This window comes from Pterocles gutturalis, unplaced genomic scaffold (assembly GCF_000699245.1).
Source record: "Pterocles gutturalis isolate BGI_N339 unplaced genomic scaffold, ASM69924v1 scaffold17672, whole genome shotgun sequence".
NCBI lineage: Eukaryota > Metazoa > Chordata > Aves > Pterocliformes > Pteroclidae > Pterocles > Pterocles gutturalis.
Window position 1 is genome coordinate 1 of NW_010113146.1, and position 15526 is coordinate 15526.

The window sequence follows — 15526 nt, forward strand, 5'->3', positions numbered from 1 at the left end:
AAAAGGAAAACAAGGAGAACTAAATCCATATCAAAACATGAATCATGAGGATATGACTTCATGCAGGCACACGCAAAAGATTGTACACTACTTGGAAAATGAAGTATACAAGTTTTTCAGGTTCACACTCAGAAGATGACTTTCAATTCAATTACTGAACTGACTCGCTTCCCAAGCTTGCTTGGTTTTTGTTTTTTTCTTCTCCAAATGTAAGAGCTGTCAGCTGGAGCCCAGCGTAAACAACTAATATCAGAAAATATGGCATAAAATAGAACATCCCTTGGAAAAGGAACTGAACCAAAAGTAATTTGTGACTGGTCACTTTAGTCACATTAAGTGCAACACAGATGCTCTTACCTCCCCTTTATAGAGGCACAGGACAAAACAACGATCTAGTCTTAGAAAATGCTGAAGTACTTCAGTGAGGTTCAGCACAACCCGGTCAGGCAGCTGATGGCGCGCACTAGCACAGGATTGGGAGCTGAGGCTGTCAAACACCTCACGAGACAGCCCTTACAGAGCAAGGCATCCCTTCACCACCAGGTACCAACCCCAACCAGCTGTTCAAAATTTTTGTTTGGCAGATGTGCAGACAAGCAGACCTGTCAGAAGTCATACAGATTACAATTTTTTTTTTTTTTTTTTTTGCCATGCTAGTCTGGAATGGCTCTGAGACAACACAATGCAGTCAAAACTCTTTTTGAGGAAAATAAGCCCTCTTCTGTGAGATCATCTCTTTCTTTCTAAATTCAACCTAAACTAAGCAGTCCCAAAACACAGTGAATGTGGTTAACAAGCACTACCCTCACTCCCTTCTGTATGTCATGGGTGTTTTGCAGGTATTTATGGGCTAATGAAATAATGGGTTCTACCTTTTTTCTATCAAGTAATTCCAGAACTTACCAGACCATTAAGAGTTCAAATGTACATGCTCAACTATGCAAAACAGCCGCAGACAGCATTTAAAAAAAGAAAATTTTACCTTCCTTTGTGAGGTCTTCCTCTTTCTGGCACGCCTGCAGATGTCCTCCGGTTCACAGTGGAATAATCAGGATCCAGTTCATATCCTTCATCATCTACTCCAAGGCTGCGGTTATCATCTTCCAGTCCATAGGGCTCTGGTTGGAAAAGCGGTTCAAGTCAACATTGCTACCCACCGGCACCTGAGGCTGGGCAACAGGACCATAGTTATCCCTTCTGCTTGGCAAAGTGAAGCTACCATCATCTGGCCGGTAGCTGTTTCCTGGCATGTAGGCATAGCGAGGACGGTAGTTGACACCACGAGACAAGCTGCCGTAGTTATCAGATAGATCTCCATAACCATCGTGACCAATATAAGGGCGATATTGGCCGTCGTGGCTTTCAGGGTAAGAATCGTTGTAGTTGTTGTAAGATCTGGTTAACGTGGATGATGCTTGTGGTGTGATGTACCGCTCCCCATTCTTCATGTACCTTCTGTCTATTGAATCTGTGTAGCTGCCCATGGGAGACGAGCCATCCATTGACGGCAGGCCATCGGGCCCAAGTGGCACCTGACGCACTGTTCTGGTGGTGACTGTTTTGACCATTTTGGTAACCTGTGAAGAAGTAGCGAATAAATATGTTAATTTTCTCCTTGCTGCACAATGTGATGAGACATATGGGGAGCTAGAACAGTAAAACGGGGAGAGAGCACCACAAAGCATACTACAGTGATGTGCCCGTTGGATGGAAACACTGGTGCACTCCTGAGTTCACCTATTAGGTTTAGGATTTAACAGAGGAAAGGTATTTCTATAGAAAGCTGAACAGATGAGTCACAGAGCCAGAGTTAAGGGTATTCTGGTGCTCTTACTACCAAATCTAAAACACTACAGCTGTGTGACAGTGCATGGAAGCAGTGTAAAGTCATTACACCAGTTCAAATCTGCCCAAAATGTTTTCGTGAGTCATCTCTCCTAGAGTAGACTTACGATGTCGAGCCACAGCCTGTCCTCCCACAGTAAGCACCAGTACCACATCACATTCTCTAGTTTGACATAAATGCAGTTACATGTTCCTGCCCGATCTGGATCAAGCTTGTACTGCTGTGTACCTTGATGCAGCTCAGATGCGGTAGTAGTATTTAAGAAACTATGAACTCAAACAGAAAAGTTTCAAGCTTAGACAGCACAACTACTTTCTCTTTTAAGATATGCTTACAACACATGAGCCAACAGGTAGTTAGTGTCTTTCCATTAGTTTGGTGACTAACAAATTTGCAATAATGAACACTAACATCACACAGCTTTTGCAACTGCAACTACCCTAAACATACTGGGCTACACAAGCTCATCAAAAAAAATTAAAGCAATACCTGCACAAAAATACATCTTCACCTTTTCCTCCTGTAAATCACATTTCATTTAAACACAATAGAATTAAACAATTTCACATAACTGACACAATCTGGAAATGGTCAGTGTCCAGAGGGCACTTGTGTTCAAAGTTTCTTGCTAAAGGGTAGGAACAAAGAGTCCCCAAGAGTTTCTAAGAACATTCTGCCTTCATGGGAAAAGTCTGCCAATCTGTGTAAGACAGTGCTGGACAAAAGCCACTGCTATTTACAAACTAGCAAAAGATCTTCTGTTTTGGTCAGTATCTGGGGGTCCATCAACTTCTGTCCTGTCTTCCAGAATGACCAGCAAAAGCTTTTTTGGGCAGAATACCAAGTCCAGCAGAAGCCAATCTATCCTTGGTTACCCTAACCCTAATAAAGTCACTTTAACCTATAAAAGTTACCCTAACCCTCGTAAATGCTGACTTTCAGCCCTTTGTAAAAAAAACCAACCAAACAACACACCCACAAAGATGAGAGGGAGAATCAGCCCAGCAGAGAGTGTTACACACAGGGAGGAGAGGAACACAACATGGTTTTAAGAGGTGTTTTGGGTTTCTAAAGGATACAGAGGTAAATAAGCATCAGGAAACAACACTTCTCTTCATGGAAGCCACAGAATGAAATGTGTACATCCAGAGAAACAGTAACTATAACATGTATGCCTGGATTGCTCAGTGGGTCTGAAGCCCAAATAGATATTTTGACCTATAGCCTCTGATTTAAACATTTAGATTGGCAGTAAATTAGCCAAGCTGCTGCTAAACAAAATAATTAGAGTACATCTCTTGAAGTGGCTCCAGACATGTCCTCTAGCCAGATGTTTTCACACAGAAACCCCAAATAGAAAAAATTCACCCAAACAGCATTTTTTTTTCCTAGAGACATCTGTTAGCAAATGATACTTCAGCCTAATGAAGAAATGAAATCCTGCAAGACTGAAAGCAGCACAAACGCCTCTCCACCAGCAGCATAATTGAACAGCATCGCGATGCTGAATAAAGCACAGCCAGGTACCAACAGGACCTTAGCATCTAATTTGGGCCAGAGACAAAAGACTTTTCCTGTTCAACCCAAAGGGATTTCCTTAGCAAGTAAATGTCAGGAAAGACGCTGGCTTCTATGCCTCCAAATCTTCTTTTTTCCTTTTTTTTTTTTTTTTTAAGCACACATTTGAATAACTAAAATAAAGGAAACTAGAAACTAAACATTTATTTCATGACACAGATTCCAACAACAGTTTTTGCTTATTACCTGCACACAATACTTCTACTTTCCACTCAGTTATCAGCATGACTGCTGTCGTGGCATTTATAAAACCAGACAGCGTTGAGAGAAGAAGGAGAGTTGGCGTAGCACACAGTAGCTCTTTGTGAAGCGGATATACACAAGGCAACACAGCTCAGTGTTCTCCTACTGAAGTCCAAAACAAAAGTTTTATTGAAAGTAAGAGATTCATAAGTGATCTTCTAAGAGTAGAAAAAGCAAAATTTCTCAGGCTGGAAATATGTGAGTTTTGCAAAGCAATGACAAAACTGGATGCAAAGTGCTGGGCCTTTGACGTTCATGAATTTGGGAACCAGTAACAGGAACAACAGAAAGTCAGGTAGTGTTTAATGGATTTGACACACCAGAAATTGATACTTTTGCCCAGGAAGGAAGGAAGAAGCAGCTTTCTAGATGGCAAGAAGAGTACTCGCATAACCTCACAAAGCCCTTTCTTTCAGCACTAACAGCAGGAGCTCAATATTTTAAATCTAATTTTGAGTTTTGCTTTTCAAGACATAGGTTGCTATGCACGTGTAGCTTGTCATGTGTAATTTCTCATGAAGTTGTCAAGATCAGACAATGCAAGGTATCCAATACACCACGCGTGGTTGCAGCAACAGCATGAAAGGAGCAAGCTTTGACCTGCAGGATCCTCGGACAAAGGCTTTGCAGAGCTGGCATCGCTGCTGTATGTCCTCACCCAGCATTCCTACCGACAGCTCTCTCTTGCTCACTTTTGACTTTTTTTCTTGAGAATCATTGTTATTGTCAGACAGGATGAGGTAACGTAACACAGAAATATTACAGCAAGGACAACTGCCTACCAATACTCCATACATGTTCTGAAATTCTGCTTTGTCTCTTGTGTACACCTTGAAAATCAATTCCCAGACAATTTGTGACTTAACAGTTACACTCAATGAGTTTTTCACTATGCTCTGGTACTCTACCGAGTACCTACAGAGTTTTTTTTAAATATGACCAACACCGAACACAGGAGATTAATCTACATTTTTTTCCCCAATTTGCCTTATTTCCTCTCTCCAAGCCCAGCACAGACACGTTTTCAATGGCTGTGGCTAGTCAAAAAGACACACTGAGCATCAGCCAGCACATGTAAGAACAGGTTTACAGTGTTAGCACAGCTTCAGCTCTGTCATTTTCTGAATGCTGCCCCTATTAACAAGTGGAAAGAATCAGGACAATCACAACCCCTTGTCAGACAAATAAAAGGAACCATTTCACTGAAGCATTACAGTGCACATCTCTTACAGCATAAAAGCATTCAATAATGCTGAAGGTGTTGTGGTGGGGGAATCAAACCGAGTCTTTTTATATTTTGAGAGAGAGGGAGTATTTGTACTCATACCTCATTTGTCAGGGGGAGGCATTGAGATAGAAGATTTATCATGTGATAAACAGACTTTGTTGCCTACAGGACAATAAAGGGAAGCTTTTTGGAAGCAATTAGCCAGCACCCAGAGGAAGGTCCATTTATTAGGTTTCCAAGCAAAAAAAAAAAAACCCAGCAAAACAAACATCTTTATTTCAGGAAATCCAGCTCAAGGGAATGTTTCATTTATATTTCTTAAAAGAATACAAGCAGTCTCGAGCAGCTGACAGCACACTAATCTTCTCTCCCAACATTTTTGTGGTTTCCTTAATACTGACACATTAGCCAGAGAGAACGAAGCCATGCCAAACGGAGTCCCAGCAGACTGCCTTATCTGAGAGACACCTGATCCTCCAGATGCACCTCATCTTGAGAAAGATTTATTAGCATGGGCTCCTCACTACAGATACGCTCTAATGAAAAATTTAAAGCTACAAGTTACTTTGAGAAAGTGTAATTGGACTTCCTCTGTTTACTTTCCATCTCTAAAGAAAACCTATTTAAAGAGGGTTTTTTAGCCTGATTACATATCAAAGGTGATCAATTGTTTCAACAGGACAAGACCAAAGCTTCAGCTTACTTCGCTATGAAGAGGCTGTCTGACTATGCTTAAAAGATATTTGCAATTCTGTATTCCCTGTGAACTATAGTAAGGTTTCAACCACAGTAAAAAAAGTTCCACAGTAAAAAAAGTTCCAATGTATCAACTTATTCAGGCCCTCTGCAACAAAGATCCGATGGTATTGCAATTGGTGCTTCCATTGCTGTGCCCTCCACCCCAGAATACAACTACATTTCAGGTTCACTGACCTTACCACTGTTCTCCCCTCCAGCTAACAATCATTTTGTTAAATAATTCCCCTACAGGAACCCGTGACAATGTTTTCACTAATTCTGTTTCTGGAAATATATTTGCCAACAGACCACAAAGGAAATATTCTCACATTTGAAGCAGCTTCCATATTTTTCTGTCCCTCATCCTTCTATTTGTCTGAAGGATGGGAGAAGAAACAGGAAAACATCCAGTGATTTGACTTACTGGATGCATGGTACAACTACATCCCCCAAAGAGCACAGTACTGAGAGGAGGGAAGACAGTATTCAGATTTGAGATGAAATGAGCCATCGTGGTCAGATACAGTCATCTCAACCAGTACCTATAATTTTGCCTTCCATTTTGTTATTGAGGTCGGTTTTGTTTTGCCCTTTTTTTTTGATAAATTAAGTAGATTATAAAAGCTGAGAGGACTAAATATTTTGTTGAAACTATGTCATAAAACAAAACAACAAAAAAAAACAGATGAGAAGGAATGTGTGAGGATAAAAGCATTCTGACATTTCTGAGAGCTTATTTTGTAACTACAGACTGTAAAAATTAATCAGCCCAAGCAGGCTGAAGCTATTACCTTTCTATTAAATGCTGTGTAAGAACTCACCCCGTAGGTTTTCAAAACAACAGCTCAAATTTCTCCCCTTCAATTTTAAGCTGTGTTTCACATTCTCAAAGGGCCCTGAACTTCACCTGAAATCAAATATTACCTAACTCCCTTGAATTTTCTGCAAAGTTTCAAAGAACTGCATCTCAGGGTACCTGGCACCACCACAATCACACGCACGTTCCCATTGCTGGTGCTAGGAAGTGGGAGCAGCAGCTAATCACTGTTGGGAAAGATCTGGCCTCGCTGAGTATTGGAAAGCACAAGGCAAATGGGATGGACTGGAAATGAAACAACTTGGTATACAGACTGATTTCACAGTTTGTTATCATAAAACATAATTTTCAATGAATAAAATAAAATCTCTCCAATCTTTTAGCATTTCAAAGATAAAAGATGCCCGAAGGAAAGAAAAAAAGCAAACATTAACCCAAGCACACACACATCTAATTTGCTTTACTGGGGTCTCTTGGGCCACTTACCAGCAGGCTCCCTGACACACGTGGCAGTGCTCCAGCTGACAGGCAAGGAGCGCTAGTCTTCTCCCCAAGGTGACTTTCACTGTTTTAGCATGATAGGTATTTGGCTTCCAGAGCGATTATAAAGTTGAAATTAAGTATTATCTGCCACATCTTTCGTGCAGTGAATGTTATGTAGGGTCTTAGTCAATACAGTACTAAGAGTAACAGTTTGGGGAAATTTACTCAGATATCTCATTTTCAAATGGCAAATGTTCTCTATTTAAAATATGTCAAATATTAAATTCTATTATGCTTTCGTCCTGCTTCACTGCTACACACATCTTCAGAAATGCAGGGAAAAGCACAGCAAACCTGTCAATGCTTGTGGATTAAGGTTGTTTACTTAATACACTACTGAAGAGAATAACCTCTATTAATTATGGTTTTGAAACAAAAAGGGGGAAAAAATAAAGGAACAGCAGCATACAGGAGCAGTGATGTTTACAGCTTTTTCTGTGCTTCAGTTCAAGAGGAGGAATTTCAGAGGCATCACTCACCAGCAAGCTAAAGATTCATAAGATTTAGCAAAAAGAAATGACAATTTCTTTGGAAGAATGCAAAAATGCACACTGAGTGGCATCAGACTGACTAATCCCCACATAAACTACCCAGCAAAGAAAGCATACATTTGGAAAACATCTCTGGTCTCTGACTCTTAAAACAAACCTGACCTGTGTGATTTACACTGTCAGAGGAAGCATCTCCTGCTGTCGCTTTTTTTGCAAGATAAATATGCTGGAGATTGCGACTGGCACTGTTCAGCAGAGCCTTCTAGTTACAGAGGTAACAAAAATAGGTTCTAAACCCTTCCTCAGAGAAGTCTAGAGCAAGCCCAGCACTGCAGAGCATATAAAATCTTTATTTGCGTGTTGTGCTAACTACCTTCACTTAGCTGATTGCTCAAGAAAAAAAAAAAAAACTTGAGCAAAAACCTACCCCCCCCCAACATTTAATCAACACAGTGTGACAATCTCAACTTGAAACACTACCCGTATTAAGCAACAGATTAGATATTACTGAAAATAGCTGTCAGGATTCCCACCATAGGAGGTGTTGCTCCTTTTCATGGATGAGAAGTACACGCACACTAAAGCAACGCCAGATTGATGGGGTTTCTTGGGTGGAGTGTTTTGGTTTTTTTCTTTTATGTACATCTGGGAAGGAACAGGCAGAGCCACGGAACAGCAGCTTCTGGGCTCAGAAGAGATCCTGCTGCTGCATAGTGCGTGCCCAGCGGACGTGTGTTTGCATCTCTCATCCCAGAGAAACACCTTCTTTCACCGTTGTCATCTGAGCAGCAAGGTCAGAGTTTTGCCACTGCACAGAGATACCTGGAAACTTAATTTTCTCTGTAAGGCTCTCATATATAATAGCATGACCTATAAAAGCACTATGATGATACCTATTAGAAGTGATAGTAAGTCGATGCCAATTAACTCCAGGACACTTAACTGATGCCACTAAAACCCAGTGACAACAGTTTTCATTTTCACATTCCCTATCAAATCAAAAAGTTGAAGACCAATGTAATTAAAAAAAATAATCTGACCTCAGGTTCATATCTAAGAGCTGTTAAATCTATGCCATATTATCACAGCAAGGAAAAGTCAAACCAAAGCCATTTCAGAGACAGCCACCTCAGCAAAGGCACGGCACCTCTCCCGGCGCGGCAGGGCTCAGACAGCCCCATCTGTGGTTCGACATTTCAGAATCGCTATTCTCAACAACTGGATTTTTTTAAAGAGTTGGTCTTTTCAGCCATGAGATACTAGGAAACACCTCCAGATGCCACGTAAGTTGAAGTCAGTGGCATTATCTGAAAAAACACGAGCGCAGAGCAAGACAGCTCGGTGCCCTCCCCCCATCCTGGCCACACTGGAATGAAGTACGGCAAGAGGAGAAAGCCTTGCTCTGTGAAACAGAACAGTAGCTCCAGGGTTGCTGTTTTCTCAGTTGTCTTTTCCCATATGCAGGTACAACGCCTGTTTTGGAGATGCCACTGTCCTTTTCTGTGGGAAGATCGAAAAATAGCAGGAACGCCACACTCGGGAGAAAATCACACCTTTTACACTATGCCAAACGCGCAGCTTTATCAGAGGCATGACTATTTCAGACAAACTATTTCACTCCATGTGGTCTCGTTATCTGGGGACCACTGCATGGCCTCTCCTCTATTTTTACAGTCATAGCTATTATTTTATCCCCTTACATAGCTGCACTTACAGTTTCCTAAAACTATGCACTACTACTAGTGCATATAAAGAGGTGTTCATCACCACTGTAATTTGATTGCTTCCTTCCTGTAAATAAGTTGTTGTTGTTGCCACTAGAAAGAAAATAGTTTTTTTTCAAATATGTCACAGATTAAATCCATTAGATTATTTTAAGAGCTAATAAAAATTCGGGGTTTTTTTGTTTATTTTTATTTTAAGACTCTCATCTCCTTCCAACAATGAGAAAATAGGCCAGTTATATTTATCTCCCAGCTAGCTGCAGCAAACATAAAAACAGCTACTCAGTTTATAGCAATGTGTGTAGGCCCACCAACCTCAGGAAATCAACGCTCACTTCATCAACTCCAACCTGAGGATCTGATGTCCTGAACAGACATCTTAGAGGACTGTAATTCTGGAACACCAGTAAAAATAAATCCTGATTTATGCAGCGACCTCTGTTCAACTCCTTGTTACACAGAACACAGTTGGACAGTCTCTTTTTTTTTAAATCAGTGCTGTTCCAAAGTTTTTAAAAAGGGAATCAACCTTAATCTTTCACAACACCAAAACCTAACAAAGATGTTAGCTCAACTTCCAAGACCCAAACGTCAAGGCAGATTAGTGTTCCAGTGGCACCTGAACGCCTAGAAGGCAGGCAGCTGTGAATATACAGCACCTTCTCAGCAGAGACTGCAAAATTATCTTACACCAGGGAACAAAAAGGCATCAGGAAAATCAGGACATATGCAACACTTGTCATCCAGCAGAACTTGAGGTACAGGCCACCAGAGAACACACCCAGCCTTCCCCGTGCATCAGGAGGAAAATTCCATTCACAAGATTGTTGCAGAATTTAAATGCTGGGGTGTTAGTTAAATAGGATGTTTCTTGTTCTAAAGGACAAACACATAACTGCACATTGTTATTACAGATCATAACTAATTTGAAGATATATTTCCAAGCACATTTTCCTCAGCTGCATAACTAATTCACTCCAGGCCCTACCAACTCATCCAATTCTTGTATCACCGTACGTGTTTGCAGGGCAATGCTGCGAACAGTTCCAGTAAAATAAAGTGAACCTTGAAAGAATAAATAATCTGAGAAGGGGTTCTAGTGTTGCTGTTTGGTTAATCTGGATAATTTCTACTGTTCAGTTCACAGCTCCATGAACAGCTGTATAAGGAGCAAACTGGACAGAGGCAACACTGAAGCAGCCCTGAACTCAGCTTTGCTGGCAAACAGAACATTCAAAATCAGAGGATCACAACAGCAGGATGGTCAGCACCCATGCTACCCCTTGCTATTTTTATTGTGTGATTAGTTGGTATTTTGCCATTTTCCTCATTGGTTATTAACCTCTCACCTTGGTTTCAGTTCTCCTTGTGGTTCCATCTTCAGAAGTGACAATAGACACATGGGAAGTGGGAGTGCCCGGGTCTTCCTCCACAGTAACTGTCTCTTCCACCATTTCTTGAGGCTCTTGCATCATTGCTATTGATGTCTGGTTACTCGGGCTTTGCTCCTAAAGAAGCAGATAAAAAAAAATAACTTCTCACTACAACCATCATGGTAGAATAATGATTCTATTGATTTCAGCTTTCTCAACTGAAAAACACATTTTACTTAACAACTTGCAAGTAGAGATTCAGAGAAAGAAGCATTTACTGTCTCAAGAAAGCACGCTGCAACGATGCTGGTGTGGCTGAGCTCAGCTCAGTAAATGGAAATCACGTGAAGCATCTATCAAAGTCTTCATATTTATACACAACATACTACAGACTAAGAGACTACTACCTTATAGTTAAACCTGCTTTAAGCTTTCTCTTCAATGCCCAGTGTCGGAGTGGAATTTTTGTCTGCAAAACCATTCATTCTGTTCTGCAGTGAACACAACCATTGGGTTTCAGAGCAGTTAATCTTACACACCATTAAAAGTTTATTTCCATTTGATAAAATACACTGAGTTGCAGACCAGAGAAGGCTATAAAATATCAAGACCTCCTATTAAACTGACACCTTTCTCAAACTGTCCAAAGCAACGATAATTTAAAAAAAGGGACAGCTAGAGCTCAATAGCTGAATTATGTGAAATGCCAGCCTTCTGACATCTCCCCTTCGCTAAAGGGAATCTAACTGGCTGTAAGCTTATTTAAAATTTATAACAGAGAGAAAACATAAAGAAACACTAAACAGAAAGAAAGTAGATTAAAGGCCAGTTCTTGCAGGGATACTGCCCAAAGAGAACATTTCTGCTTCACACCAGCACCAATGCCTGAACTTTCCTTTTTCTCCTGCAATTGTGCGTCTCGGCACAGAAGACAGAGCAGCTCCCCTTGGGTAGATGAATGTATTTCAGAAGTTTCACAGCAAGTGGCCAATAAAGAACCAGCTTACATACCGAGAAATAAGACTTTTCCCCAGTGTTATGAATCCTCAACTACGTAAAATGAAACGACAGACTGTTCAATTCATTATATGCCCTGAAGGTATCAGGCTACACAAGCCTCAAAGCCAAAGCACGGCTTCTATTTGCACATCTTGTCAAACAGGCACACAAAGAACACCCTTTATTAAGGAATATATATATACACACACATGCAAATACACACACACAAATATACACACACAGACACTTTTTTTAATTACAAAAAAAGAGAAGGAACGACACGGGGCCCTAAATCGCAAGGTAAATACACTTCCCCTGAAGAAAACACTGTGGGCAAACTGAGCGTACTTTTTCACATCACAGCAAAACAAAACGATTGGCATGAAACTGTTGCTGTGCTGAGTCTAATTACATAAAGGTTTAAATTTTCTCTACCTGTGACAGGCTTCATCACTAGGGAACACTTTATTTTGTAACATTTTCTTCAGAAAAATTGCACTTCATCCCAGTGATGAACTTTGGATTGTCCCCTTTGCTGTGCCACACTTTGTGCAAGCCCTAAAGGACAGGATCCTTCCAAGCGACTTGATGTTACTGAGCAGGAGCAGGGCACCGAGGTCTCATTAAGCTCCACAGGGAAAAGTGCCTTTTTATCCTTGGGTGATCTATTATCTCCCTTGAAACAAGCAGAGATGCCTCTGTTCAGTTTCCTTTATTTACAGCTGTATTCTGACATTCTGGAACCCGGACATCAGCAAGGAAGCCGCTTTCATTCTCAGGTAAGAGCTAATATTAACCAAGATGGTAACAATAAACCTCAGGCAATCATCTCAGTCAAAATGCAACATGGACAGCCTTCAGAGATAACACACCTGGACCACCAGACCCCATAGCAACAGGCATTACTCCCATTTCTGTTGAAGCCACAGAACAACTCAGGCTAAAGAATCAATCAACAAGAACAAGGCTTCTGAAATCCTAAAGCAAATCCCTCCTTTCAGTCTGCAGTACCAAATCATTACAGCCGGTAACGCAGGAGACGCACTGCATGCTCTGTGGTAGGGTTCAGATGTCAGAGGGTGTCTTCTGTCCACAGCTTCAGAAGGGAAACTAGCTCCTGGGACAGATGTATTAATCTCTTCACATTTTTCTTGAAAATACTATATTCTAACTGCAACTTCCTTCTCCCCACCCCACAGTGAAGCTTCCCTCTAAACAGAAGAATTTACACAATATTGCAATACAGTAAAGACTCAGAACTTCTACTGATCTTCATGCAACCCCAGACTTGCCAACAGCAAAGAAACCAGTTACAGGTAGAGATGTTTTCCATTACATCTTGCCCCTGTAAACCTCCTCATCATCTCCAAGGCACTGAATGCCAAAACTGCTTCAAGGTGGGACCTTCTCACTGCCTTCACACACTTATGTACACTCACATCTCATCCATCATCCTTATTTCTAGCTGCATCTTGAGGCGACTGCATGAATTTATGTCTCTTCGTTCCCCTCTAGATTCTTCAGAGTCAAACTCTGCTTTGTGATAATAAACCCGAGGAGATGGAAGGTGAAAGAAGTATTTTGCTTTTTGAGCTTTTGCACAACTTTATGAAAAAAATAAAGTCTCCCTTTGTATTCAGACTGCCTGTGGGCAAAGGAAACCTTTAAAGCTGGGCACTTAAACACGAGCGAATTGCAAACTAGAGCATATTGACTTTAAATGAGCACTGTACTAGTTTTTATCCTCTGGCTGCTTCTAAAATGAAGATCCAGAGAGATATGGTACAGATCTGCATTCCTACAAGAGACAACTATTGTTAGCAAGAGACAGTCCTAAGCATCTGAAAGAATAAAAGCCTACAAAGTCCAAGGTACATATTCCAACACAGACAACTAAGCAGACTGCATCTTCTTGTGTCTTCCTTCTTATCATGTGAGCTACTGAGGAATGCAGTGAGCAAAGAGGACAGCACATCATCCAGTTTACTCTTCCCTGAATTAGCTTAAGGAGGTGGATCTTTGATCTCCAAAACCAGTATTTTCTCCACATCGCTAACTTGGAGCTGTCACAAGTTAACATTAATGTAGAAAAGATGCAAAGATTTTGTTATCTGTTTGTAGCTTCTATCATTAAGGATTTCAGGTCATCACAAATTGCAGAAACTGGGACACATTACCCCTTTCAACCACCTCCCTTTGTGCTCAGCTTCTAAGTCAGTATTTAGGCTGCTCGTTTCCTAAACACATCTCAGATTCCAAACATTTGGCAGGTAAGCCTAATTATTCAAAGTAAAACACAAGTTGCCAGACAGAGCTGGAACATGACACCCCTAATGAATAATCCTACCAAGCAGTTCCCCGCCTGCAGAGGCAGGTAATTCCAGTTTAGAACAACACTCTCTCATGCATTTACCTTGCTGGGGGCTTTCAAAGCAAAACAACCAGACAATTCCTCCTTCCCTGTCACACTAGCCAAGACCCTGTGGTCCTTCCCCTACCACGAAACAAGAGGGTGTTCCCCAGCACAAGAGGGATGTGCCGTGCCACAGCAACCACTGCCATCAGCTGAGCATCTGGGAAAACCAAATCTGAAGGGAGTTTTTTTTAGTTCTCTTCAATGGGAGACCGGCAGGATCCTTGACGGTTGCTGCAGGTTGACTCCCTCCTCCCCCAGGGACCCCACCCTTTGAAACACTTGAGGCACAACAGCCAAACTAGAGAAATCACGTCACAGGATCACCAAGGGCCAGCAGCTCCCTGAGGGACGTGGTGCTGACGGGGATCTTTTGGATGGCTGGGCAGGGGCCTCGCTGGCCAGGGCCCACCCTCCATAGCACCTGAGCGAGGCGAGCAGGACAGACCTGAGATGGCAACACCAAGTTGAGAACAGACTCCAACCCAGTTATTGCATGGGGTGTCAATAGTCACGGCTCTTCTCCCCGCTTTGAGTACCAAATGAATCCTAGCCTGTTGATCTGTTCTTGCATCTCCAGCGTGCTTTAAAAATGCCAAGCTATTTAAAAAAGCAAAACAACAACCAATTTATCCCCAGCCTGTAAAAGTTAAGTGGAGACGAAACAGCTAAAGACCTTGTAAAATAAGCAAGAATTGTAAAATAACAGTAATTCTTGTTTTGTTAAAAAACAGAGTGATTTACCATTTAGGGCACATCTCTCCTAGGGCTTATTTTGCATTAGAATACCATAGCTTCTGTAATCAACAGCATTTCCATTCCTAGAGTAGTATTTCCATCCAAGCAGCTATTTTGTATCTTTTTTAATAAAAGAATAACCTCCCCCAGGAGGATCAGACATCCAACTTTAAAACAGTAAACAAAGTTCTTTATTCTCTGCCTATGGAACAATTTAAATCAGTCTGGAAATAATATAAAATTGCAGGAGATTATTACTTCCACTAAAACAGCCCCTCTTCAAAAACACTGAAAACATGTACATCAAATCATCATTCTCCCAGAGATACTCTTTGTTCAGCAGAATGCAGCACAGGCTATTCAGGCTACTGCTTACTCCAGGCTACTGTCAGATGCCAAATTTGAGGGGTTTTGCAATGCACAAAGGCTGGATTCTCCACCAGTGGACATACTTGTCCTCAGTCAACCCCAGCACAGACAAAGCTCAAGTGTATCAACTCCTGTGGAACACATTACAAGTCTGGGCATAATTAATGGCATTGGACAACAATGCTAATTGAATTAAGTGCGGATTCTCTCTCCTCCTACTACTCTGTTTAAATTACTTGTTAAGGCTTCAACCTCTGCAAAGCATGAGATTATTTGTAAGTGCAAAGCAGGCAAACATCGGTTTTATCAGAGCCAAGCCTCACGCTGACGTTCTGCCCCACTCAGGTCTGCACCTCCAGCTCAGTCATGTCCTCAAGCTTGTTACCTGTTGGAGGTACACAGAGGCGAAAGGGAGACAAAACAGGC

At 41.4% G+C, this 15526-nt stretch overlaps 1 protein-coding gene across 1 annotated transcript; it reads right to left on the reverse strand.

The window, feature by feature from the left end:
• Window positions 1-982: 982 nt before the first annotated feature.
• LOC104462433 (armadillo repeat protein deleted in velo-cardio-facial syndrome homolog) lies at window positions 983-10680 on the reverse strand (the record flags this gene model as incomplete). Its single annotated transcript, XM_010074364.1, is given in 3 exon segments — window positions 983-1128; window positions 1131-1577; window positions 10558-10680. Coding segments are annotated over 3 exon segments (716 nt in total), but the record flags the coding sequence as incomplete, so codon positions are not given.
• Window positions 10681-15526: the final 4846 nt, after the last annotated feature.